Below are 26,759 nucleotides of genomic sequence, written 5' to 3'. Positions count from 1 at the left end.
CCCCTGCTGAGCCCCGCCTCCAAGGAGATTTCTGTCTGGATTCATCTCCCGGGGCTGCTGGAGTGAGCGAGCGTAGACTTGGCGGCTTGCAGGACACACATCTAAGGCCTCCGTGTCGGTTCCATGGGGGGCCGGCGCATGTGGGCCACGGTCAAGGTGTCAGCGGGGCTGTGTGTCTCTCTGGAAGGCTCCCCTTCCTCGCTGGCCGAATTCAGTTTCCTGGGGCTGCAGCACGGAGCCCCCCTGCTTCCCTGCAGGCTGTCAGCTGAGGACCCCTCCCAGCTTCCCCCATTACTTTGCTGAGGCCCCTGCTCCATCCTCAAAGAACCCCCAGTGAGTCAAGTGCATCGGACGCTTTCCCCCTTGCAGCATCTCCCTGACCCATCCTCTGCCCGTCCCGCTGGTTTTAAGGCCTCGTGTGGTTACCTGGGGTTCCCCTCCCCCCATTTGGTCCAGGATAAGTGCCCCAGCTCAAGGGCAGCTGATTGGCAACCTGCATTTGGTCTACTCCCTTAATTCCCCTTTGCCTTGTCACCTAACCTACTCACATGTCCTGAGGCCTGGGGAGAGGGTGCTGGGGGCAGGGCATTCCCTTGGTACGTTGTCTAGTGGGAGAGAGAGACGTAGACCAGGAACATGGTGACGATGCATTAAAGGCGTTGCCATATGGAAGCAAAGACTACGCTCTGCACTGAGGAGAGGGCGATGCCTTCTGTGCGGGGGGTGTTGAAGCATGAGTAGGCTCCAAGAACAGGGACCCCGGCTGCACGAGCCAAGGCCAGGGGCGGGGAGGACACTGGAGAACATAACTGTTCCCCGCGGAGGGAGCAGACAGAAGCTGAGCGGCAGGCTGTCCCACTCGCCCCCTCCTCGGGCAAGTTCTTCTCTTCTTAGTTACGTTGATTTGGGCCACTTCATTTGTGTTTGTGGAGCTCACATCAGCTAAGAGCCAGCGGGGAGGGAGATGGTGTGAAAGGAGAACTCGCACCCTGGGCACTCTGGGCTTGGCTGTGGCTTGCTGTCAGGCACTTGGATTTGAACATGTACTGTGGGACGGAGATGGGGCCATGGCCTTCTGGCCGATGTCATTCCAGGCTGTCGCCCCTGAGCCTCACCAGCAGGGCTTGGCGTGGGCTTCTCAGGCAGGACGGTGGGCTGAGCGGCCGTTGGGGTTCGGGCGTCTCTTCCCCAGCCTCCCGTCCACACGGAGCAGCCTCCGAGGCTGGTCACGGGGCCCGGGATGCGGAATCAGCTCTGCTGCTCGCTGCCTTCAGCGTTCAGGTCCCTGAGCGCCATTCACGCCCTGGTCAGGCTGATTTTCCGGAGCGCACAGCCCTCGCTTTGCAGGCATGCCAAGCTCTGCACCAGGCTGGCTGCAGGCGGCTCCTGTTTGCTGGCACGGTGGGCGCTGCCTGCAAAGTAAGGCTTTGCTTGCTTAACAAGAACCAGCTCTGGGCCTCCACATCTTCATGCAAGGAGCTCTTTCTCTTCTGTTGGAACAGAAACGGGAGCAGTCCTCGGGCGCATCTCTGTGTGTCAGAGTGTGGTCTGTGCACACCAGGGCTCCCACTCCCAGATACACGCCCTTTCTTTGAGTAGTTAGCTGTGTATTTGCAGGTTGCCTTCTGTTTATGCTAGCTGAGGGTGCTTTTCCTGTGCTGTGGTCGTATAAGATTAAAAATACATTTACATGGGTTTCAAATGTGCGTTCGTTTAAAGAAGGGGTGGGAAACCTTTCTTCTGCCAAGGGCCACATGGACTCTATGGCATCGCCCGCGGGCCGTACAAAATCATCAGCTTAAGAAGTAGCCTGCTGGTGATTGCATTTCGAGTCCTGCCAGCGGCCGCCTTGGTGGGGCCAGCCCGAGTGATTTGGTGGACCTGATACGGCCCGTGGGCTGGCCGTTCCCCATGCCGGGTAAAGGAAAGTAGGAAGCATGAGTTGGCGCAGGGCTGTGCAGACGTGGGCAGAATCGCGATGGAGATATTTGACCAAGTGAGGTCTGGACGATGCCAGCCACTCGGACTTGGTGGGCGCCACCCTGGGTTTTGGGAGCAGGTGCTGGCGCAGTGTGTTTTGGGGTCGTCCCCGGGGGCTGTTGGTCTCCAGCGCGCGGGGCACAGCATGGTCAGGGCCGGCTGACGCTGTCTGTGTGTGGCCCCCGCAGACGTGGACGAGTGCCGGACCATCCCCGAGGCCTGCCGAGGAGACATGATGTGCGTGAACCAGAACGGCGGCTACCTGTGCATCCCGCGGACGAACCCGGTGTATCGAGGGCCCTACTCCAACCCCTACTCGACGCCCTACTCGGGTCCCTACCCGGCAGCTGCCCCACCACTCTCTGCTCCCAACTACCCCACGATTTCCAGGCCTCTCATCTGCCGCTTTGGGTACCAGATGGACGAAGGCAACCAGTGTGTGGGTGAGTAGCCGCCACCCTTGCGGCCTTGCCTGAACCCAGCCTCAGGCGCCGTTTGCTACCCTTCGGAGCAGCCGGGAGCCCTCGGCCGGCCTTCCGCAGGCTCCTGTCCCTCTGAGCGCCCGCGTCTCTGCTCCCGTCCCAGCCACAGGATTCAGTTTGCTGTTCCGGTTACAGGCCTCCCAAAAGCCATTCTGTTCTCTGTTACCTTTTGTCCGTCATCTGTGTTTGAAGACCAAGCTCGTGTTTTTTCAGTGAACCAACAAACGCGTCCGGTCAGACTTAGGATGTGAATCCCAGAGAGAAGTTCTAGAAGGGGTCAGAGCTGTGTCTCCAGCAGCCGTCATCTGTGAAAGGAACGTGTGCACCTGCAGAAGGGGCCACTGTGGGAAGAACCTGGGTTTCCTGGGTGGGAACCGAAGCTCTTAGGAAAAGGGGCCTTGTCACTCCCCCTCTTCGTGGAGGAACGACACAGGACCCTGCGCTGTTCTTTCGTCTGCTCGGCCCTCCCCGGGTTTGCTGCTGGTTCTTCCCGGGTTGGCTACCGTCCCTTCCACCTCCGTGGAAGGGCGGTTCCCCCTGCCACTTTCCCCACTTCCGTGGGGGAGCGGCACACCGCCGGCCGGCTCTCTCAGGGGCTGCACAGGTGTTCCTTCAGATAGATGTTCCTGGTGCATGTTGTCTCTCTCCTCCTTTATAGTCCTCTTCCACCAATCCCAACTCTGCTACCCACAATGCCGAGTACGCTGCTCTCCTCCAATCAGGAGCAGGTCCTGCTGTTTATTGGCTGAACTGGAGGCAGCTGTGTAGAAGCTGTTTCCTCCTCTCCCAGCGCCATATTGTGGGAGAGCAGATGCATAGAATAAGTCTTAATTCCAGTAACTTAGTCTAGTCCGAGTTGCTCCCCACAGGGCCTCCCTGTGGGTTCTCAGAGCAGGGAACTCTGGGAAGAGGATGGTGTCAGATGCCAGGGCCCCCGAGGAGGTGGCGAGGGTGTGGCCACACCTGGGAGTTTTACCTCCATTGACCAGTGTGGCCTTGGAGGACACTCTCCTGCGGTCTGTGCTGGTCCCTTTTCCTGTGGTTAAAGTCTGTGACTGTCTCCAGCTCGGGGAGGCGGTCTAAAGGAGGGCCACAGGCTTTTTTGATCGTGTACCCCACCTGCACAAGCTTTGTGCTTGGATCCCCCGTCCTGTGCACATCGGCAAGTTATGTGCATGTCCTGTGGTACACAGCTCAGAGTACAAAGCGCGCATGAAAACTTAAAAGAATTTGGTGAAACCAATCGGAATGGAAGTTCTAATATTTTCCTTCCTATAACCTTGGACTTGGAGAGACCGCTGGGCTACCGTGTCGGGAGGTACGTGTCGGTTTCAGGGTTCTGGCGGGTTCTCCTGTGACCAGCAGTTGGAGAGACTGTGCTGGTCGCCTCATTAAGGTGTCTGTGTGTTTGTGTGAATGTGCATTTGCACTCAGCTGTGTGTGAACGGTGCGCACTCAGGCGTCCTTCAGAGCGACAGGGGAGAACCCTGACCCTCATCGTCCACCTTCCTGGTCTCGAGGGGCAGGGGGTGTGTGGAGGGGGGAGGGCGAGTGCACACGCTGGTTGGTGTTCACCGTGAGTGTCAGTGAGTGTGCAAAGGGAAGGTGTGGACCTGGGCGAGCTGAGCCCCCCAGCCTCGGTGGTCGGAGGGTGCCATACTCCCTTGGGACCCGCAGCAGAGCAGCAGGCCACCGTCAGTGAAAGGACCTCTGCAGCCGTCCTTGTCTCCTGGACGGGGCACGCGCACCCCACGGCTGGGTAACCGCAGAGCGGGGTGTGAGTCTGGCTGCCCTGACTTCCCAGCTCCAGGCTCCTAGCTGTGCACCACGGCCTTTCCCTTCTGGTAGAAATGATCCCCAAAGAAAGCGTGGCATCGCAGAGTGGGGCAGCGCTGCCCTCCGGGATTTCACGTGGGGCCGGATAAGCCCGGCGGCAGGGACCCAGGTTTGGGACGGGAGCCCCGGGTGGTGGCGGTGCAGGCAGCTCTGGCTGTCTCGGGCCCTCCTGCCGGCCCCTGTTTGCAGAACAGCTGGGAGCTGCTGCCAGGCTCTGCAGTGTTGCCCTCTCTCTTGCCAGGGTCTTAGTGCCCTTGACAATGAGGACACGTCTGGGAAGCCTATTCATCCCCAGTCCCTGTGACGTCATGCCATGTAGGGCTCTGAACCTGCCACATAGGACATACAGCGCCTTCATAATGGTGCCTTTGTAATCTAGGAACCCTGGGGAGGACTGGCACCAGGCCCACCCCGGCCAAAGTGCCTGGCATTATTCATTTGGCAGCCCGGGTTCCTTCTGACTTCCCTTCGCCCCACCCTGGTTTCCTGACTTGCAGAGGGCTTTGAGCCCAGCCCGGGGCTGTCCCTCTGGGCATTGTGAGATCGGGCCTCCGGGGCAGTGAGCAAGAGCAGGGGTGGACAGGCCAAGCTCTTCCTCCCCGGGACTGGGATGGGAGCAAGGGGGCCTGGGAACAGGCTGTGGGGATGCAGGGCGCCAAGGTGGCAGAAGTGAGCCGGGGAGGTGCAGCCCGGGTGGGCCCTGCATGGCGGGAGGAGGCCAGGGTGTCCCGGATGCAGCTCTGATCTGGCGCAGGCAGCACCCAGCAAGCCCTGTGCAGTCAGGAGCGCTGGGAAGAGTCCCGGGAGAGGAGGACGATTCCAGAGGCATCGCCCCCGCCCCCCCGCAGTACAGCGAGGGCACGGCAGCCATCGCAGTAACAAGGAGGTGGCTGCAGGGGTTGAACGCTGACCTGGTGCTCGTGTGCCAGGGTCTGGGCAGGAATTAGCGAACTGAGCCCTCACAGCAGCGCTAGGAAGGAGAATTGCAGGTTATTCCTGTTACACCTGCAAGGGCAGCGCAGCACAGAGAAGCTAAAAACCTGGGCAGGGTCACACAGCGAGTGAAGAGCCGAGCCGGGATTGAAGCAGTCAGGAGAGGAGATGGAAACGCAGTGAATGAAAGGTTTGTCTGTGAGCTCTTAGAGGGGCGGTTCTGAAGAAAGAGTGAAAATAAGGGCTTTTCCCTGCTCACTCTGTATTTATTTATTTGAAATCCAAAGCCAGAGAGAGAGAGGGAAAGACACAGAGAGATCTGTCATCCACTGGTTCACTCCCCAAATGCCTGCAGCAGCCAGAGCTGGGCCAGTCTGAATGAAGCCAAGAGCCCCAAACGCCGTCCGGGTCTTGGTGTGGGTGGCAGGAACCTAAGAGGTTGAACCATCGCTGGCTTTCCTCTCAGCTGTGTGTTAGCAGGAGGTTCGATTGGAAGTGGAGCAGCCACGACTCCGAGCAGGCGCTGCGACGTGGCACGCAGGTGTTGCAAGAGGCGTCTGGACTGCTGCACCCCACACCTGCCCCTGGCCTGAGGTCTGAGTCCACAGGCCCCCAGGTGTACTGCTGGATCGTCCAGACACTGTCACAGGTGGGGGAACCATGACCCACAGTGGAGGACATGTCGTGTCACAGAGGAAACTGGTGTCTTGGCTGGAGTTCCCGGCTGGTGGGAACGTGTCCCCCAGACCCCAGACCCTCGGGAGAGCCGGCACCTGGGGAGCCCCATGGACCTGGTGGCTGGGGGGAGGAAGGAGCTGCCGGGCAGCCATCCCAACTCTTCTGGCCAGAATTCTCTTGTTGATGGTTGGTGTGTACAAGCTGGCAGAGGCCGACACCTGTGGACGCTTTTGGAGGATGGCTGGAGTTGGCCTGAGGCTTTCTTTGGAGTTATGTTTTCCTGAAATCTAGCCTCTGTTTAGTCCGCCGATGTTTTTGAAGTGCCTCATTGGTAGCAGGCTCTGTCCTGTGCACCACGGGGGCCTCGGGCCTGGGCTCAGCCCCTGGGCTCTGTCCAGGGCTGGTGGGCAAGGGGAGAGATGAGCACAGCAGCCTCTGGGAGGGTCCTGAGACAAGGCAGACCTGGGGCGGCTGCTGGGGTGGAGGCCGCTGGACTTGGCCTTGATGTGAAAATGTAGTGAAGGCTTAATTTTTAAAAATTTTTTATTTATTTGAAAGGCAGAGTTAGAGAGGAGGAGAGACAGAGAGAGAACTCTTCTATCTGCTGGTTCATTCCCCAAATGGCTGTAGAGGCCAGGACTGGGCCAGGCTGAAGCCAGGGGCCTGGAGCTTCTTCTGGGTCTCCCCTGCAGGTGCAGGAGCCCAAGTACTTGGACCACCTTCCACTGCCTTCCCAGGCCATAGCAGGGAGTTGGATTGGAAGCAGAGCAGCCAGGTCTCGAACCAGCACCTATATGGGATGCCGGTGCTGCAGGTGGAGGCTTAACCTTCTATGCCACTGCGCCGGCCCCTGGCCTAATTCTTTAAAACCTTTAAAATGACCTCTGGACACACTCACCTGGCAGGCCTCAGAAGGCTTTGCCCGGCTAAGGCCTGGGGAGACTTTGCTCAGAATCTGCTTCCAGATGCCAGTGGGGCCTGGGTTTATTTCAGTTGTGGAACTGAGCCGTGGGAAGCCGGTCGGTACAGCGTTTGTGGGTAAGACAGGGCTGGGAGTGTGACCATGAGAGAAGAGTGGGCAGCCTTCAATCCTGCAGACCTTTCGCGTTCTCCTGGGGGCCCCTGGCTGGGCTTGTAACTTGAAGCCGAGTTCTCAGGCTGAGAACAGATGCAGAACCCGCGAAGCCAAAGCCGTGCGGTTCTTGAGCTTTCGAGGGTGTTGGGACCAAGCAGATCCAGGAGGGAGGCGGGGGCTGCACCTGGATTGAGGCGGGGGCTTCACCTGGATTGAAGCAGGGGCTGCAGGTGGAAGTGGAACAGCCGGGTCTCTAGCCAGTACTATGAAATGGGATGCTGGTGTCACAGGTAGCCCACTGCACCACAACACTGGCCCTGATGGTTGAATCCTTACTGCTCTGCAGCAGGGGGAGTTGGGGTTAACCTGCGTTTCCGGGGACCTCAACAGAGAGGCCCCCGGGAAGCTGTCTGGAGCAGCACCGCTGAGTGCCAGTGTGTGGGAATCCCCAGGAGAAAGATTCCAACCCAGGGGGCCTGGGGTGGGGCAGGTGCCAGCCCAGGGACCACACTTGGAATAGCAAGGCCTCGTCCATCGGGCTGTTCTTAGAACTGCGTTTAGAGAAAGCCAGAAGCCTTGTTTTGTTTATGTAACTCCTGGACTGCTTGAACTTGTGAGAAGAACTTATTACTTTTGTTTAGAAATAAACAAAAACTCAAAAGAAATGACCTGACAGTTTCATGGGGAAGGGGAGCAGGTGAGATGAGGACTCTGCAGGTGGCTGCTCCCCGGCTGTGCGGCACTCGGAGGGTCCCTGGGCCTCCCCGGTCTAAGTGTCATTATCTGTAAGATGAAGGGGTGGTCTTCCATTAGGGGGTCCGTGAATAGAAATCAAGGCATCTGTTTTCATGGATTTTTGCGCTGACTTCTCACTGAAATTCATCACTACTGTCCAGTGTGGAGGCAGCAAGCCACAGGACTGTCAGCAGCTCCTGGGACAACCAGAGACTCGACTAGTGACACCTCACTCCCCAGCAGTGGCAGTGGTTTTGAAATACTTTGATGTGTTTGCAACAAATTTTGAAATGCTATTCATGCATATCACTACGTCAAGGTGTAGAAGATATTAGATCTGCTGCCTAATCTTGTTTTTTTTTTTTTTTTGAATGTTTGTTTATTTATTTATTTGAAAGGCAAAGAAAGAGAGAGATCTTCCATCTGCTTGTTCACTCCCCAGATGCCCACAACAGCCAGATGCGGGCCAGGCGGAAGCCAGGAGCCAGGAGCTAGGTCTCCCATGTGGGTGGCAGGGATTCAAGCCTGCAGGCCATCTTTGCTGCCTTCGTGGGCACATTAGCAGGAAGCCGTATCAGAAGGGGAGTAGCTGGGACTTGAACCTGCTCTCTGATAGGGGCTGCCAATGTGGGAGGTTTTCATTGCAAGCCACGGGTTCACCTGCTGCACCACAGTACCAGCCCCGATCTTGTTATTTGATGACACTGATTAAGAAGCATAGGAGAAGTCTTCAAAAAAAGGTCTTGGGAATGTACATTGTGAAAAGACTATACATTTTTTTTTTTTTTTTCACCAGAGTAAATCTGTGTTTTGATTCCATTTCCAGGACATTTCTGACTCCCCGTGTGTGACACTCTCTGCGTGGGTGTGACTTGGGCACACCTTTTAAGAGAAAGTTTTGATAAACGTCTTTCAGTGTGGTTGGCTTCCTTTGTAACCCTATGCATTTGATTTTGTGCAAGTAAAAACCTTTTCCTAAGCGAGGGGCCTGGGGCTTCCTCACTGCAGGACAGGTGCGTGGCACCCACACCGCAGGCCCTCCCCCTCCCCCTTCCCAGCGTCAGGGAGCATCAGCTTTGTGTCCAGACGGTCTGGGTTTCCTGTAATCTTTCTAACCTGGGCAGCGGGGGCTGTGGCTCTCTGCTGCTCGCCAGTGTTTTGGCAAGTTCCCCATTCGTGAGGCGGCCCCGCCCACGGCGGCAGCTGGGCCGGAGCTTGGTGAGGTCAGTGCGGGTGGGGCCTCCGCTGTGGGGCCAGCCCCGCCTCGAGTCGCCTCCCCAGGGCCTAGTGAGGCGGTTTTCTCAATGACCTCCATATTGTTCTTGGCTCTCCTCTTACGCTGCTGGGTACGGTCGTGTTTCTTTTCATTATATTTCACTCTGGAGTTGGCCCGTTGTGTGGGAAGAGCAAGAGGATGGATCAAGTGTGGGTTTTTAACAGCGGGACTATTCAGTTCTGCCTCTGATGGTCCTGGCAAAGGGGCTGGTGACCGGGACTCCAGGGAGTGGCGGGCGGGGGACAGGAGGTGGCAGTTGCCACGTAGCCACAGGCTGCCCGAATCAGTGGGCGGGTGTGTGGGGATCCATCTGTTAGAAGTGTAGTGGTGGCCGGCGCCGCGGCTCACTAGGCTAATCCTCCGCCTGCTGCGCTGGCACACCAGGTTCTAGTCCCGGTCGGGGCGCCGGATTCTGTCCCGGTTGCCCCTCTTCCAGGCCAGCTCTCTGCTGTGGCCAGGGAGTGCAGTGGAGGATGGCCCAGGCCCTTGGGCCCTGCACCCCATGGGAGACCAGGAGGAGCACCTGGCTCTTGCCTTTGGATCAGCGCGGTGCGCCGGCCACAGCGGCCATTGGAGGGTGAACCAACGGCAAAGGAAGACCTTTCTCTCTCTCTCTCTCACTGTCCACTCTGCCTATCAAAAAAAAAAAAAAAAAGTGTAGCGGTTCTGCCTTCTCTTTTGTTGTCAAGCCTGGTGGTAGATGCTTTTTTCCTTAAAAACTTGTTTATTTGAAAGGCAAAGAGAGAGACAACAGGGGAGGGAGAGATCTTCCATCTGCCGGTTTGCTTCTCAAATGCCCTCAGCAGCCAAGGATGGGCCAGGCTGAATCCAGGAGCCAGGAGTTCAATCCGGGTCTCCCCCATGGGTGGCAGGGATCCAAGTGCTCAGCCCACTTTCTGCTGCTGTGGCTGGAATTGGTGGTGGAGCTGGGACTTGAACCCAGGCTCCGCTACTACGGGATGAGGGCATCCCAAGTGATATCTTAACTATGATACCGACATCTAGCCCCAGATTATTTTTTTTAAAGATTTATTTATTTTATTTGAAAGGCAGAGTTGCAGAGAGGCAGAAGCAGAGAGAGAGAGAGAGAGAGAGAGAGGTCTTCCATCCGCTGGTTCACTCCCCAAATGGCCTCAGCGGCTAGAGACGAGCTGATCTGAAGTCAGGAGCCAGGAGCTTCCTCCAGGTCTCCCACCTGGGTGCAGGGGCCCAAGGACTTGGACCATCTTCCGCTTTCCGAGGCCACAGCAGACAGCTGGATAAGAAGTGGAGCAGTAGGGACTGGAACCGGGACTGTGGGCAGCGGCTCTACCCGCTATGCCGCAGCACCGGCCCCCAGCCCCAGGTTTTTTTCAAGCATCCTTTTGGACCTGCATTGACTGTGCCATTGTGGGTGGTGGAACAGAGTCACTCACATAGGTTTCTGTACCCTAATCAGCGGCTTCTGCAAGTGTCCTCATTGCTGTACCGTGTGTGGATGGTGGCCACAGGGCGTCTGCTGCTCCACTCCTGCCCCACGCCATGCACAAAACAGAGTGATTCTGGACGCCTCTGTGCTATCAGGAATGGATTAAAGGAAATGAAGAAGTGAAAAGGCCTTGAGTTGTTTGTGGTTGCACAGAGTGAAGCTTGTGACACAGGCGGGCATCCCATACTGGAGTGCTGGGTAGAGTGCCTGCTACTCCTCTTAGGATCCAGCTTCCTGGAAAAGCAGCAGATGCTGGCCCAAGGGCTTGGGCCCCTGCCACCCCGTGGGAGGCCCAGATGGAGCTCTGGGCTTCAGCCTGACCCACACAGGGTTGTTGTGGCCATTTGGGGAGTGAACCAGCAGATGGAGATCTCTCTCTCTCTCACTCTACCTTTCAAATAAATAATTTTTTTTTTTAAAGGAGCGACTAAAAAGACATACTAATGTAAGGCATTCGCTTGGTGGAAAATATATGCCCAGATACGCTACAACTGATGGAAACTGTGCATTAGGGACCACAGCTGATGTTGCAACATAAATCACGTCTGATAGGCCCAGGCTGTAACATCTGCTGTTAGGAAAAGAAAAGGAGCTCTTCATTTTTCTTTTTTTTTTTTTTTTTTTTTTTTTTTTTTGACAGGCAGAGTGGACAGTGAGAGAGACAGAGAGAGAAAGATCTTCCTTTTGCCGTTGGTTCACCCTCCAATGGCCGCCGCTGCAGCCGGCGCACCGCGCTGATCCGATGGCAGGAGCCAGGATCCAGGTGCTTTTCCTGGTCTCCCATGGGGTACAGGGCCCAAGCACCTGGGCCGTCCTCCACTGCACTCCCTGGCCATAGCAGAGAGCTGGCCTGGAAGAGGGGCAACCGGGACAGAATCCGGCGCCCCGACCGGGACTAGAACCCGGTGTGCCGGCGCCGCAAGGTGGAGGATTAGCCTATTGAGCCACGGCGCCGGCCCTAGCTCTTCATTTTTCAAAGGACTTGGGGAGCGAGCCGTTTGTCGCACAGGGAGCAGTGGGAAGGAGTGTGATGCGGGGTGCAGAGCCTGGCTTAGACTCATGGCCAGGTGCATGGTACAGTACTTACCTTGTGGGCTGTGTTTTGTTTTCTTTTTAATTACCAGATTTGAGAGGCAGAGAGAGGAGAGTTCCACCTGCTGGCTCAGGCCTCCAGGTGCCTGCAGGTGGCCTGGCCTGGGCCGGACACTGGGCACTCAAGCTGGGCCTCCCGTGTGCGTGGCAGGGACCGGGCCCCTGAGTCATCGCTCCTGTATCCCAGGGTTTGCATCAGCAGAGAGCCGGAGTCAGAATCTGGAGCCAGGAGCCAGAAGTCAAGTTCAGATTCTCTGATATGGGTGGGATGGGCCTCTTAACGCTAGGCCAAACACCTGCCCCAAACGGCTTAGTTTTGAGGTTTGCCTGCCTGTCTGATGGCCCGGTCTGTGCTTCCCAGGTGGCCGCTGCCGTCACTTCCCGCACCTGCAGGCTCTTTCTGTTGCGGGGGCAGAACTCCGCTTGCCCCCGTCGTAGCAGGCTCTGCGCAGTCGCGGGGCCAGAGGCGTGGTGGGCGTGTGCTGGCTGCTGTCTGGGAGGGTTGGCCGGGAACTCCTTCCCCTTGTGATCTCTCCTGGGCGCCGCTGTGCTCTGACCCTGCCCAGCCTTCCGCTGGGCCCTTGTAGGCTCTGGGAGTGCTCAGCGGCAACAGGGGTGCCCTTGCTCTCCTCTCCCTAGGGCTGCCAGCCTCTCAGGACTCATGCACTGCACTGGCCACGGGGTGCCCCAGCCCAGCAGGCAGACCCCCCGCAGAGAGACCCACGAGCCACACAGCCTCCCTCCCTGGCCTTGAGCTCGGGGCCAAGAAGGTCGCAGCTCCCTGGCAGCCGGGGTGTGTGCACTGTCCACAGGCTCTCACCTTTCATAACGGAGGGACTGGGTGTCAGGGTTGGGGAATGGGTGGGGTGCTTTGGGGGTTCCTGGAGCGCAGGCACTGCACCAGCATCCACTGCTTATCCATGGCAGCTGGCAGAGTGAGCGCTCAGTGAGTGATGTTTGTGGCCGGCACTGTGGTGTAACAGGTCAAGCTGCTGCCTGTGACGCTGGCATCCCATATGGGTGCTGGTTCGAGTCCCAGCTGCTCCACTTCTGATCCAGCTCCTTGCTGGTGTGCCTAGCATAGCAGTGGAAGAATGCCCAAGACCTTGGGCCCCTGCACCCACGTAGGAAACCCAGAAGAAGCTCCTGGTGCCTGGCTTTGGCCTGGCCCAGCCCTGACCATTGCGGCCATTTGGGGAGTGAACCAGCGGATGGAAGTTCCCTCTCTCTCTGTCCCCCTCTCTGTGATGCTGCCTTTCAAATAAATAAAATAAATCTTAAAAGAAAAAGTCAAACAGATGGGTGGATGGCAGGAAGGAGGGAGGGTGTGGGTGCTGTTGAACTCAGGCGAGTGGGGAAGCCTCCTTTCTCTCTCTCATGCTCACTCTACCGCACCCCCTGCTCCTGCCTCGCCTGGCGCTGGCTGCCGAGAGGGGCGCCGTGTCTGGCCACGCCCTGCCTGGTGCCGGGCACCGCTGGTGCTCAAGTGAGTGCTGTGTGGACTCCAGCAGAGCTGAAGGGTGGAGGAGATGCCAGGGGAGACGCCGCAGCGTGGGTGAACTTCACAGACTGCCAGAGCCACGCTCCCTCCCCCCGCGGGCACCCTGGGTGCCTGTGCCCTTCACCCCAGGCAAGGACCTGTTAGAAGAAAGACCGGCTCTCAGGTGTCCACCGCCAGCCACACCCAGCTCCTCGCACAACTCCAGAGGGCGCCGTTCAGCTGGATTACGTGTCACTGTCACCCCTGGAGCCCAGCAGCCACCCCAGGGCTCCTGCCTGTCCTGAACTCAGCGGGGCGTGCTTGGGGACGCCCCGATGCCATCTCCCTGGGGCTGGCAGGGAGAGAGCATTCACAGGATTCCTCCCCTCAGGGGGCCTCAGACAGCGGCCTGACCTCCCACTTCCCTGCAGCGTGGCGGGGCTGGGCCGGCGGGGCGGTGACCCTGGGGGGCTGGTGGGTGCCGTCTGACTTTACTTGGAGCACGAGCATTTGCGGAAACCCAGCCAGAATTGATTTACGAGCTGCACATATTTCACAGGTCTTTACGCGGCCCCCGGGATCAGTGAGGTCAGACAGAACAGACTTCGCATCCGGAATCAGTATGAAATTGGCATCTTGCGCCGTTCCCATGGGGCGCGGGGGATAATGATTCAAGGGAGATTATGTGAAACAAACGCAAAGACACACAGCAGTGCCAACGGTGCCTCATCCGCTGTCAGAGGGAAGACAGCGATGGTTTCCGGCGTCGGCCGAGTGAGGGGTTGGCCATCCTTGGCTGGATCCACAAGGAAGCCCGAGGGGCCGGCATTACTTGGAGAGTGGCTGAGCTCAGAGCAGACTTAGCAGTGAGCACGGCGCCCTGTGCCCCTCCTCTGGCGTGCGCTCCGGCGCTGTGATGAGCAGACATTTGGGATTATTTATTTAACATCTCTCCACCCAGCAGGAGAGGAGACTGGCTGTCTTGCTCAGTGTTGTTGTGATCCTGGTGTCTGATAAATATTTGCTCAGTGAACAGAAAAGCCGCAACGTGGAGGAGTGCATGTGTGGGACTCAAATGAGGAAGAGAAATTGATTGTCTCCCGGGTGGAGTGCGTTGTCCAGATAGGCCGATTTGTTATCGCTCGTGGGTGTGTCTGTTCAGTTACTGCTCGAGTTGGGGTCTGTGCTTTGCATCCAAAGGTCAATCAGACATCACCACCACCCTGGGGGCATCCCAGTCTCTTGGCAGGACTTGAGCGGGTTGGTAGGAAATCCAGGGGCCAACGCATGAGTGTCAGCCCAGTGGAAGGGGATGGCAGTGAAATGCGACCCCAGGACACTGGTCAGCCCTGGCTGCAGTGACCACAGAGAGATTCTGGCCTTGTTCATGACGCAGATGCTTGTTGACCACTTCTCTGTGTGGACACCGCCAAGGGCTGGGAGGAGAACTCAAGCCCCCTGAGCTTCCCAGCTGAGCGGGTGGGGGTGGGGGTGGGACAGGGTGCCCGTACGTGAGCACTCAGCGCCTTCCCACATGCCAGAGGGCGAGAAGTGATGGACGAGAGCAGGTGCTCTGGGTGCCTGCGTGGGAACGGACAGGCCGGCCCGGAGGGGAATCTGTGCAGGATTGAGGAGGATTTCGTCTCGGTGGGGAAGGGCGTCTGGGTGGGGAGCAGCGTGAGCACAGGCCCGGAGGGGAGAAAGTTCCCAGCGTGGGGTGGGCGTTGGCCGGGCGGCCGTGGTGCTGCTTCGGGAGCTCACATCCCGTATCCCAGTGTCTGGGTTCAGGTCCCGGCTCTGCTTCCTGGTCCAGCTTCCTGCTCGTGTGCACCCTGGGAGGCTGCAGGTGATGGCTCAAGTAGTTGGGGCCCTGCCGCCCACAGGGGAGACCCACATGGAGTTCCTGGCTCCAGCTTCAGCCTGGTCCAGCCCTGGCTGTTGTGGGCATTTAAGGAGTGAACCTGTGGATGAAAGATTCTCTGTCTCTTGCTCGCTTGCTCTCTCTCTGTGTCTCTGCCTTTCTTTCTTTTCTTAAAAAAATTATTTATTTATTTGAAAGTCAGAGTTACAGAGAGAAGGAGAGAGAGAAGAGAGGTCTTCCATCCTCTGGTTCACTCCCCAGATGGCTGCAATGGCTGGAGCTGTGCCGATCTGAAGCCAGGAGCCAGGAGCTTCTTCCAGGTCTCCTACATGGGTGCAGGGACCCAAGCACTTGGGTCATCTTCCACTGCTTTCCCAGGCCACAGCAGAGAGCTGGATTGGAAGTGGGGCAGCCAGGTCTCGAGCCAACGCCCATATGGGATGCCGGTGCTGCAGGCGGCGGCTTTACCTGCCTTGCCACAGCGTCAGCCCCCACTCTGCCTTTCATAAGGAAATGAAGTTCCTGGCACGTTGAGGAGTACTGGTGGGAGCCAGCCCTGGGCCTGAGCCCCCTGGTCACCTGGCTGCAGGCGATGCCCAGCGTGACTGTAGCTTGGATGCAGATTGGAGGCAAGGCAGACGCAGACCGAGCGAGGAGGCTAAGAAGGGTGGCTGAGCTGGGCCGAGGGGCCCTGAACACCAGGCGTCCACAGGGACTTTGTTCTGGGACTGTGGGTGTTGATGGGGCAGTGGCAGGCCTGCCTGTGTTTGAGGATTCCGGGGCCTTGGCCTCACCGCAGCACAGCAGTGAGCTTGGCGGGGCTGGGGGTGGGGGGCTCCGGTTGCTGCTCTTTCTGGGCTCCGTTTCCTCCTCTGTGCCAGAGGGGCTGCACCGTAGTCTCCAAAGCTCCCTGTGGCCCGGACCACTCAGGGTGTGAAGGTGCGGGGACAGCCAGGTGAGGGGTGGCTCCTGGGGCCGTCTCCTTTCCCTGGAGAGGGTGATCTTGCAATTCGTTCATGCTGTAGCGTGGGGGGATTACTGGGCTACCTTGTACACGTATCCCTGCCATGTCCCCGGGTCCTGGGCCCAGCCGGCCTCTAAGCGTGAAACAGAGATGCACCCGGTACCGAGTGCCCCTGGGAAAGGTGACAGCCCCGGCCCCAAGCACGATGCGGGCACCTGGCACTGCCTTGGTAACACCTGGGGAGAGTTGGCAAGCAGCCGGAGTGGAACACAAGAACCCTATTAGCTTCACCAGCAGGCAGGACGCCAGGACCCCACACTCAGACGCTGCCGGGAGAGACACTCCCCCCCCCCCCCCCCCCCCCGGCACCGGACCATGGAACAGAATCTTTTCCCAGGATTATTTTTAATCTTGTTTCGCTCCAGAGCGATGAGCAGCGGCCAGGGAGCAGTGGCAGGGCCTGTGGTCTGTTGGTTTCTTAGTGTGGGAGGTTGGATTCTGTGGTTACATCCTCAGCTGACTCCCTCCGTGGCGATGATTCCTGCTTGAACACTGCCTTCCTTCCCAGACGCTCCCGTATCCCCGGCTCGCTGACTCGCAGAGCAGCCCTGTGGGGAAGGCGGGCGCAGCGGTGACTCCGCAGCAGGGCTCCGGGCTGTCCCGGCGTCCCAGGGCTCTTTCTGTGGCTAAGGCTGTCCAGCATGCCAGGGCTTGTCCTCTTGCCCACGTTCGGGTCCTGCTTGTCCCGTGAGGGCCCCGCTGGTTCACAGCCCGCCCTGGCCTCCTTTCCCTTCCTCTTGCCCACCTCAGGGCCCTTGCACAGGCTGTCTGGTGTTGGGAGCTAGCCCTCCCCCGCCTCTGCACTTTGCTGACTTGTTCCCTTCTCTCAGGCTTCATCTCAGTTTCTGGTCACCTCCTTAGGGGACCCTTCCCTGACTGCCCTGAGCCAGGGACACCGCAGCCCCTGTCGTTATCTGTCACAAACTAGAGCACATGTGAACCGTCTGCGGAGCTTTGACCGTGACCTGCTGGGTTTCTGATTCAGGTGGTCTGGTGCGGGTGGGGGCGGGGTCTGCCGGTGGGTGCCACACCTTGAGAAGCCCTGGCTGACAGCTCCCCTCCCTGTCATGCCTGGTTTGTTATCCTTTCATTCTCTTAGCTGTAAACTGTGGGACGGTGAGAAACTCGCCTTGTTTCCTGCTGTGCCCAGAGCCTGGTTCACCACTGCTGCCTGATGAGTATTTGGGCACCGACCACACCGAAGGCCCAGTCAGGTCCCTGGCTCTGTACTACAGGTCATCCCTCAGTGTCTGGTGGGCATTGGGTCCAGGATCCCCCCTGAATACCAGAATTCATGGATGCCCAAGTCCCTTCTATAAAGTGGCACAGGATTTGCCTATGCCCCGTGCACATCCTCCTGTAGCCCTAAGTCATCCCTGGGTTACCTACAAGACCTAATACAATAGAAACGCGAGCAGCTGTTGGTCTGTCTATGTCACGTGCAGTACAGGTGCAGTTTAAAAACTCATTTGCACCAACGTTGGTTGACCTGTGCACGCGGAGCCCTCTGGAATGGACAGGGAGGGCCAGCCCATCAGCCTGCCCCCGAGAAGGAGGGACGCCAGGGAGCTGCTTGGTCTGGTCTCTCTACTGCCTTCTTCTTTTCTTAAATGACTTGAGAAACAGCGTGCGCCCATCTGCTGGCTCCCTCCCAGCTGGGGCTGGGCCAGACTGGAGCTGGAAACTAGGGACTCCGTCCAGGTCTCCCACGTGGAGGCATCACCACTGCCCCCGAGGGTGCGCGTTAGCAGGAAGCTGGAGCCCAGGTGCCCTGATATACCGTGGGCGTCTTAGCTGCTCGGCCGGATGCCCACCCCTCCATTACCTTTCCCTTTCACTGCTTCTCACCTGGGCCTTTTCTTAGAGGGACTATTAATTTTGAGTGTAGATTGCCTGGACAATGTTTATAAAACACCAGTTGAGGAATTGGATTCTCTGCTGTCAGCGGGCTGAACTGCAGCTAGCCCACAGGACATCTGGGCAGGTGCACACCCCCCCCCCATCCCGGGTCTGCCCCGCCCCGGGTGGTGCACAGACCTGGAGGCACACCCACCGGCCAGCCCCGCCTCTGGGGTGGGGAGGAGGCGAGTTCGGCCTATGATCCTGGCTTGGCGGAGCGAGAAGAAGCCTTGATCCTTGGCTTGTTTCTCGGAACCACGTTGTGAGACACAGACTGCATTGTCCCAGCCCAGACCACCGTGGGAAACCCCCTGGGAATGTTCTGGGTGAGGAAATACAAGATTTATGTCCGGCACAAAACCCGTCTCATCCTTCCCCACGTGGGACTTTTGGAACCCTGGGTTGGGTTCCACCACACTAGAACTGGGGTTTCCCTGTAAAATGTTAGCTTCCCTGACAAAGGTGGGGACTGAAGATGAGACCCGGGGTGACTGTGGGTCCCCAGAGCTGTGGCTCGGGGACCCTGTGGGGTTAGTTGAGGTGCTCATACGTGGTGAGGGACTAGGGATGACCAGTGACCACTGCAGGATCTCAGATATCAGATTGGTGTCCTGGAGGCTCTGAGTCTGTCACAGTCAGGTGAGTCAGGCCACAAAACAGCTACTGTTTTCAAGTATCTATTCGTTTAATATATTTGGAAGGCAGTGCGACAGAGACAGAAAGAGGGGGAGGGAGGGAGGGAGGGAGAGAGAGAGAGAGAGATTGAGTCTTCCATCTGCTGGTTCATTCCCCAAAGGCCTGCACCAACTGCAGCTGGGCAAGACTGAAGCCAGGCTGCTGGGATTCAATGCAAGTGTCCCACACGGTCGGTAGGGACCCAGCGACCTCAGCCATCACCTGCTATCTCCCAGGTAGTGCGTTAGCAGGCAGCTGGAATTGGTGGCAGAGCCAGGGCTTGAACCTGGGCATTCTGATCTGGGATGCGGACAGCCCAAGTGGAGTCTCAGCTGGTGCACCAGACGCCTGTCCCCAGAGCTATCTTTTTAAAGTGGACTCGTGGCATAGCTTCAGTTCCTTTAACTAGATCCTGGTTTCGCAAGAATTCTCCTCCAACCTCAGTCCTCTTTGCAGGTCGTTAAGCTCTGTTCTTTCCATATTCAAGCCCAGTAAAAGGCTGTAAATTTGGCTGTTAGCACTGCCTCCTTCCAGAGATGCAAGGAACTGGGGCAGGAGATCCCGGGACGCCGGCAGACAAGCCACAAATGAGTTAATGGAATAGAAAGTCATTAAGGCCACAGGAGATGGTGCAGCTTGGCTCTGGCCCTCAAGAGGAGGGAGCGCTTGCCAGGACCGCATTCCAGCGCAGCCCACTGACCGTGAGGATGAGTCTGTGGCTTCCAGAGCCAAGTCCAGAGCGCCACACGCACACCAATAGGGTCTTGTCCACAAGGACCCCGAGACCAGACAGGGGAGGGAGAGGGTGGGGCAGTCTGTTCCCCGCTGGCAGCCTGGGAAGCAGTCTTGGGAGTGGGAGGTGCTCGGGGTCAGGGGGAGCTCACAGAACTTGTTCCTCTGCCAGTGCTGCCATACCAGAGACCACAGCCCTGGCGGCTTGAACGACAGGCAGTCCTGGAGGCCAGAAGCCCAAGATGGAGGTGCTGGCAGGGCGGCCAGGAAGATCCATTCTGGTCGCGTCTTCCTTGACTCGCAGCTGACCGTCTGCTCCCTGTGTCTTCAAGGCTTTCCCTCCGTGCCTGTGTCCCCTTCTCCTCCTCTTATGAGGACACCAGTCCGGTGGGCTTCGGCCCCCCTACCACCCCAGGACCCCATTTTAGCCTGATCACCCCTTTGAAGCCCTGAGCTCCATTTGGAGGGGTTGTAATGCTAACATGTGAATTTGCAGGGGACGTAACTCACCCTGTAGCCAGAGCATGGTCCTTTTCATTCCGGGGGGAGGGAAGGGAGGGCTCCTGGGCTGGAGACCCCCCCGAGAAGGCCTTTCTCCTGCTTCCTCCCCAGGGAGATTTGCCACCGTCTGCCCTAGACTCCAGACTGCGGCTGCGTGCCCTGGTGATGGGGGCCTCGTGCCTCAGTTATCTCGTGTCTGTCTTGTATCCCTTCCCCTCCTGTCTCGCATACACGAGGGGTCTCCAAAAAGGTCACGGAAAACGAAGATTATGAGAAAACTATGCATGGATTTCAGAAGATTTTTTTGCACCAAAGTTAGCTTATCTTTATTTGCATTTCTCCACGCACTGCCTGAAGTCCCCTTGCATGGTGGGTGGATGTTTGTTGGCTTGTTGGTGGGTCGGCCGTCCAAGAAGGTTGGGTAATAAGTGCAGGGTAAACAGGAAGATGCAGCTGTCAGGAAAGCGGCAGCAGCCTTCCCAGGGAGTCTCTGCGCTCATCCCCAAGTCCAGCTACTGGATTTACAAGGACAGGAAGCCCTTCATATCCTTCCGTCCTGATCGACCACAGTGGGTCAACAGAAGAATCTACAGACTGGGTGCTCAGCATTCTTAAACCCCCAGAGTTCAAGTTCAAAGACAATGACTTCTCTGGCCAGTCTGGAAGAAACTCTTCAATCATTTCTTAATGGCTTTCCCTTGGCCCTGCTCCGCGGCCACTCCTCCCTCCGCCCCCAGTCCAGTGACCTCCTGCCCCCTTGTTTCTTGGCCGAAGGTCTGGTTTTGCTGCTGAGAGCAAGGCACTTTGAGCAGAGCTGGGGTCCTTCCCACGGGTCCTGGGAGGCTGACTCTGCAGAGGCAGCTGAGTTTAGGCAGGCTGGCGCTGGGCAGCTGCTCGTGACTTAAAAGCGCTTTGTTCCAGAAGGGTGTGTGGAGAACGAGGGCTGCACTGTCAGGCAAGCCAGCTCCTAGGGGTCAGGAGAAGATCCCTTGAGGATTCGCTCTGCTACAAACTCCCTCGCCTCCCACCTGTGCCTTGCCCCGGACCTGGGCTTCCCACCTGGCTCATGGGTGGTAGGTGGGCCTCAATCACCACTCCTAGCTCTTGGGATTGGCGGAACGTGGGTTGCCCGAGTCCTGGGCCAATGACCTCTGTGCATTCCCTGGTGTCTTCCACGTGTGTGTGATGGTCCACGTCCGTGTTCTGTGTGTTAGGAGGATCTCTGTAGACCGAGGTGTACTGCAGACATTTCCAGGAACACAGGGCAAGTTTCTCAATAGTCTCCTTTTAAGATGGACCATGTGCACTGTGGACTTGCGATGCTCTGGCTGTTGACGGTGCAATGCCACCATGATGACTCTGTGGCCCTGTAAAAGCTGCAGCAGGGTTTATGGTTTGCTAGTCACTGGCATGTTTTGGTAGCAAGTGACAGACACCCAGATCAGGGGCCCGGCGCTGTGGCATAGTAGGCTAAGCCTCCGCCTGCAGTGCCGGCATCCCATATGGGCGCCAGTTCAAGTCCTGGATGCTCCACTTCTGATCCAGCTCCCTGCTAATGCTCCTGGGAAAGCAGTGGAAGATGGCCAAATTCCTTGGGCACCTGCCCCCATGTGAGAAACCCAGAAGAAGCTCTTGGCTTGACTTTGGATCGGCCCAGCTCTGGCCATTGCAGCCATTTGGGGAGTGAACTAGCGTAAGGAAGATTCTCTCTGTCTCTCTCTCTAACTCTGACTTTCAAATAAATAAATAAATCTTTTTTTAAAAAAGAAACCCAGCTAAAAGTGCCTAAGCAAAGCAGCAAAAGATTCCACCCACCCAATACACACACTTTTTTTTTTTTTTTCATAACTGAAAAACCCAAGATAGAGCCAGCTTCAGACACGGCCGGATCCAAGGCTCAGGTGATGGCCAAGCCTTGCTCTTTTCAGCCACCTCCTTGCATCTCCAGGATGGAGGCATCTTCATTCTCAGGACAGGCGCTCTCCAGGGTGGCCCCTGCCAGCTCTGGGCTAATGTCTTCTCTGTTTGGCAGCCTGACACTACCCCCATCCCTGGAGCTCAGGCTAAAGGACCCAGCTGGACTCTGGGGAGTGGCCAGAGCTCCCAATGTGGCTGGCAACACGGGGGTGCTCTGAGTCTGCAAGCTTAGGTCACAGTGGGTGGAAAGCTGGCTGGGCTCATGCACTGAGTGTGGGCAGGTGGCGCCTCAGGAACACTGGGGTGCTGTGAGCAGAGGAGGGAGGCTTGGATGGTGGGTGCATATGGCTCCCCTTGGGATCCCAGCTTCCAGGTGGAAACGGAAGAAGCAGGAGGACCGAGAGTTTGTTCTGAGCCAGGGAGGACAGGTACTGTGTTCCTTGGAGTGTACCTTGGGGGGTGGCGGCCGCAGAGAAGGGAGGACCTGTAGTTGCCATCCAGGCTGGTCCTGTCCTCAGGTAGACACGGCCCCTCTAATCAATGCTTTTATATTTTTAAAAATAATTTTATTTGAAAGGGAGAGAGAGATTGATTGATTGATTGATTGATTCCATCCACTGGTAGCAGGGGCTCATGAGCCATCACCTGCTGCTCTCCAGGCCCGGTGGCAGGGAACTGGATCAGAAGCCCAGCAGCCAGGGCTCCAGCAGGTGCTCCGCTAGGGGGCTTGCTGCGCCGCCGCAGTGCCGGCCCCGCCCCTTAAGGACAAGCAGTTCCCTTCCTTAAAAGTGGTTGAGGACGTGATTCCGAGGCTGCTCCGTGTGGAACTGTCAGGATGTCCCGTGCTCCGGGTCACGACGACTTGCCTGGTGCCTTGTCTGAGTCTTTGTGCTGCCGTCTTTCTCATTCTGCCCTGGGGAAAAATAAAATAAGCAGAGAATGGTAGACGTGTAGCCATCGTCATCGTCGTCATCGTCACCCCACATCCGAGCGCTTCCTGCGTCTGCTGTCACTTTATGTCACTGTGGCGGTGCCCTGGTCATGCCTGGACTCTTGGCCTTTCTTTATCTGCTGGCCCCTTGGTAAAGAAAGTCTTGGGAACAGCCCGGGTTTCCTTATCTATGAGAAAGGGGATTATGCCTCTGCCAGCTGTTTTTGGCGAGGATTAGGGAGAATGTATACAAAGCACATGACATTAGGTGATGCGTTGCTGCCTGTAGCCGTGTGTTTTCCCAGACAAGTTCAACTGGAGGCACTTTGCCCTTGGGAAAAAATGGGTCTTGTTGGTCACTTAAAAAGTACATGGCACAGGGGCTGGCGCTGTGGCACTGTGGGTTAACGCCCTGGCCTGAAGTGCTGGCGTCCCATATGGGCGCTGGTTCAAAACTGGCTGCTCCATTTCCCGTCCAGCTCTCTGCTATGGCCTGGGAAAGCAGTGGAAGATGGCCCAAGTCCTTGGGCCCCTGCACCTATGTGGGAGACCTGGAAGAAGCTCCTGACTCCTGGCTTCAGATCGGCTCAGCTCTGGCTGTTGGGGCCATTTGAGGAGTGAGCCATTGGATGGAAGACCTCTCTCTCTCTCTCTCTCTCTCTCTCTCTCTCTCTGCAACTCTGGCTTTCAAATAAATAAATAAATCTTTAAAAAAATAAAAATAAAAAAGTACATGGCAGCTTCCAAGAACTTGGGCTGAGCTGCTGGTCTAGGATGCCCCACTGCCCCATGGCGACAGACGGCAGAGTTAAGCAGTTGAACAAGACTGTTATGAAAGTGGTCGGGAACCACCCCGGGAGCTCAGCACTGATGGCTCAGAAGTAACCCGGAGTCTTCCTCGCAGGTGTTCACGAGAGAAGCAGCTAGGGACAGGGGCAGGGGTCTGAGCCTCTCACTAGCTTGGTGACCGTGGACACGTCCTGAACTCCCTGAATCCGCTCTCCGGAGAGTGGGGATGACAGTTCCAGCCTTGCCTGCTCACAGGATGAGTGGTGAAGCCCGAGACCCCGTGGTTCCCATGCAAGTCGTCCACAGTCTGGATTTGTTCCCCGAGCGGTTTTTAAACATCTCCCCGTTTCAGTGTCTCCCAGACTGTGCCGTAGCTGCTGACTCACAGCCGCTCTCTGCGGGGATCGCTTGGTACACAGTTAGGTGTAAAGCAGACGGAGGGCAGAGCTCGGGAATGCTGCTGGGTGAGGACCCAGCCCCCAGCCTCTGCGCCCGCCCAGAACGGCGTTGCTTCTGCACCACCGCGCCCGCGGCCGCCTCCCGGGTCCTCTGAGACGCGCTCATTTCAGGAGGCATCCCCTTGCTGAGGCTCCCGCCGATGGTGTTGTGGGCGCTGTGGTTCATTTTCTGCTTTTGTTTACTTTTCCACGGTGAGGCTCGATTACACCACAGTTTACGGTTTTTAGTTTCTCGACATTGCACAGAATGGTGCCGTGAACCTTCTGGGTGCCACATGGCTGGACTGACTGTAAGGTGCAATCCAATCGCGTATTACCATTTTCCAAAACAGTGCCAATGAGTTGCGTACGGATTGGCAGTGCAGGAGGGTCTGTTTTGGTCCACAGTGTCCCTGACACTTGGTATCCACGGACTGCTTAGTTTTTGCCAACTGAGTGGCTGTAAGATGCTCCTAATCACACCTGCCAGGTTACTACTGAAGTTGATCATCTATTAATACAGTTAAGGCAATTTGTGCATCCTCTTAAAATTATCTGGGCTGCCGGTTGCTTTTTTTTCTACTAAGGTTTCTTTCTTTCTTTCTTTTTTTTTTTTTTTTTTTTGTACTTTTAATTTAAATGGGTGCTTTATGTATTGAGATACTAATCCCTTTCTAGTATATGGGTCACAGACATCTCCTCCCAGTTGGTGGCCTAGCTTTTTGACATCCTTGTGGTGTGTTTGAGCACAGATAGTCCTACTTCCAATATAGTTGTATTTACTAATCTCTTCCGCAGTTAGTGTTCTGCTGGTGGCTTGTTTGGGAAATCCCATACCCTAAGACCATCGAAGTGTTCTCTTCTGTTGGATTTTCAGAGTTGGAAGGGTTTACCTTTCCGTGGAAGTCTTGAATCGATTTGGAGTTTCTTGTGTATCCAGCGGGAAGTGCTGATGTGGCTTCAGCCATCACGAGGGACAATAACCGGTTACCCGGCACTTTCCTTGCCTTGCTCCTGCCTTCCCCGGCTCTGCAGTGCCCCCTGTCGAGTGTCCACGGCTCTGCTCTGTCTTCCTGCTCGCTCTATACTCACTGTCAGCGAGTGCACTGGTGCCACTTGGTATTAATTATTGTAACTTTATACTAAGTCTTGTTATCTGATAAGACAGCTTCTTCTGTTTTTTGTTGTTGTTGTTGTTTGTTTGTTTGTTTTTCCCTTCAAAAGGTCCTGGCTGTTTTGGGGCTGAGGACCTTCAGAAGTGCAGCCGAGATCCCGGCTGTCGCTGCATTGAGCCTTAGCCAAGGTGGAAGAGAACGGACACGCTCGCTTTATTGTGTCTGCGCATTCTGGACTACTCGGTCTTGTCCTTTCAAAGTCTCCTGTATTGTCTTTCTGTTAACATTTTCTCTGAACAAGTCTCCCATACCTTTGTCTAGATTTATTCTTAGGAGGCTTGCTTTTTCACTTGCTATATTAATGGTATAATTTTAGTAATTTGGTATGGGATTTTTTTGGGCTAGGGTAAACAGAAAACAATTTACTTTTAATATTGATCTTATATCCAGAGGTTTTTGAGATTCTCTTATTTCCAATACTTTATAGAATATTTTGGGTTATTCTGGCAATCGTACTACCTGAGAATAGTGAGTTTTGTTTCTTCTTCTTAAATTAGTACACCTTTTATTTATTTTTCATGTCTTACTGCACTGGCTGGAACCTTTAGGCTCATGTTGAATATCAGGATACCAGTAGGCATCCTTGTCTTGTTCCTGATAAGAACGGCACCGTGCCTAATGTTTCATAGTTCAAAATGAGTCTCGCTGAATTTTCTTTTTAACAAAAACCACTCATGGGGCGAGTGCTTGGTGCAGTGTTAAGATGCTGCTTGGGACACCCATGTCCTGCGTCCGAGCGCCGACGTTGAGTCCTGGTCCCACCTTTGACATAGCTTCCTGCTAATGTGCATCCTGGGGGCAGCAGGTACCTGGGTCCCTGCCACCCAAAGGGGAGATTCAGACTGCGTTCTGGGCTCCTGGCTTCAGCTTGACCCAGTCCTGGGTGTTGCAGGTATTTGGGACATGATGGTGGATTGAAAAATCTCTCTTTCTCTCTCTCTGTGTTTCTGTCTCTCTGCCTTTCAAAGGAAAAAAAAAACTTTAATTATTGAAAATAAAAAATAATTCATGGGTGCTGAATTTTATCAAATAATTTTTGTAGAGTTACTGAGATTATTGTATGCTTTAAAAATCCATTTATAAGGGGAATTAAAGTGGTAAGTTTTCTTATTAAACCACCCTAACTGACTTGGTTCTGATGTAGCATGATTTCTTTAAATATAATGCAGTATTTGGGCCGGTGCCGTGGCTCAATAGGCTAATTCTCCGCCTTGTGGCACCGGCACACCGGGTTCTAGTCCCAGTCGGGGCACCGGATTCTGTCCCGGTTGGCCCTCTTCCAGGCCAGCTCTCTGCTGTGGCCCGGGAGTGCAGTGGAGGATGGCCCAAGTGCTTGGGCCCTGCACCCCATGGGAGACCAGGATAACCACCTGGCTCCTGTCTTCGGATCAGTGCGGTGCGCCGGCCACGGTGGCCATTGGAGGGTGAACCAACAGCAAAATATATATATATATATATTACAGTATTTGATGAAATTTTAGGAGTTTTCCATCAATGTCTGTAAACTAAGGGGGCCTGTTCACATTCTGTTTGCTGGTTTTCAGTGTATCGGTTTGATGGACTGCGATGTTCTTTCCTGTCCAGTCTCTGGAGGGATAAAGTGATCAATTTATGGAAAGTCTATTAGAATTTGCCTGTAAGATCACTGGGAGCTGGTATTTTCTGTGGGGGATATTTAGCTACTAATGGAATTTGTTCATGGTTATGGAATCTGTGGACATTCTACTCCTTCCCAAGTCTGTCTGTAAAGTTGGGATTTTCTAAGAATTTATTTATATTAACT

General features: G+C 56.1%; 1 protein-coding gene across 1 annotated transcript in view; it reads left to right on the top strand.

Moving 5' to 3' along the window:
* Nucleotides 1-26,759, top strand: part of FBLN5 (fibulin 5) — an 81,054-nt gene that overhangs the window by 5,748 nt on the left and 48,547 nt on the right. The window contains exon 4 of the mRNA XM_002719596.6: nt 2,169-2,423. Coding sequence (XP_002719642.1) covers nt 2,169-2,423 — 255 coding nt within the window. The remainder of the gene's footprint in view (nt 1-2,168; nt 2,424-26,759) is intronic.

The sequence above is a fragment of the Oryctolagus cuniculus genome, chromosome 20, assembly GCF_051225735.1.
Source record: "Oryctolagus cuniculus isolate XC-2025 breed Fujian yellow rabbit chromosome 20, ASM5122573v1, whole genome shotgun sequence".
Classification (NCBI taxonomy): Eukaryota; Metazoa; Chordata; class Mammalia; order Lagomorpha; family Leporidae; genus Oryctolagus; species Oryctolagus cuniculus.
This window is presented reverse-complemented; position numbering and strand designations above follow the sequence as displayed.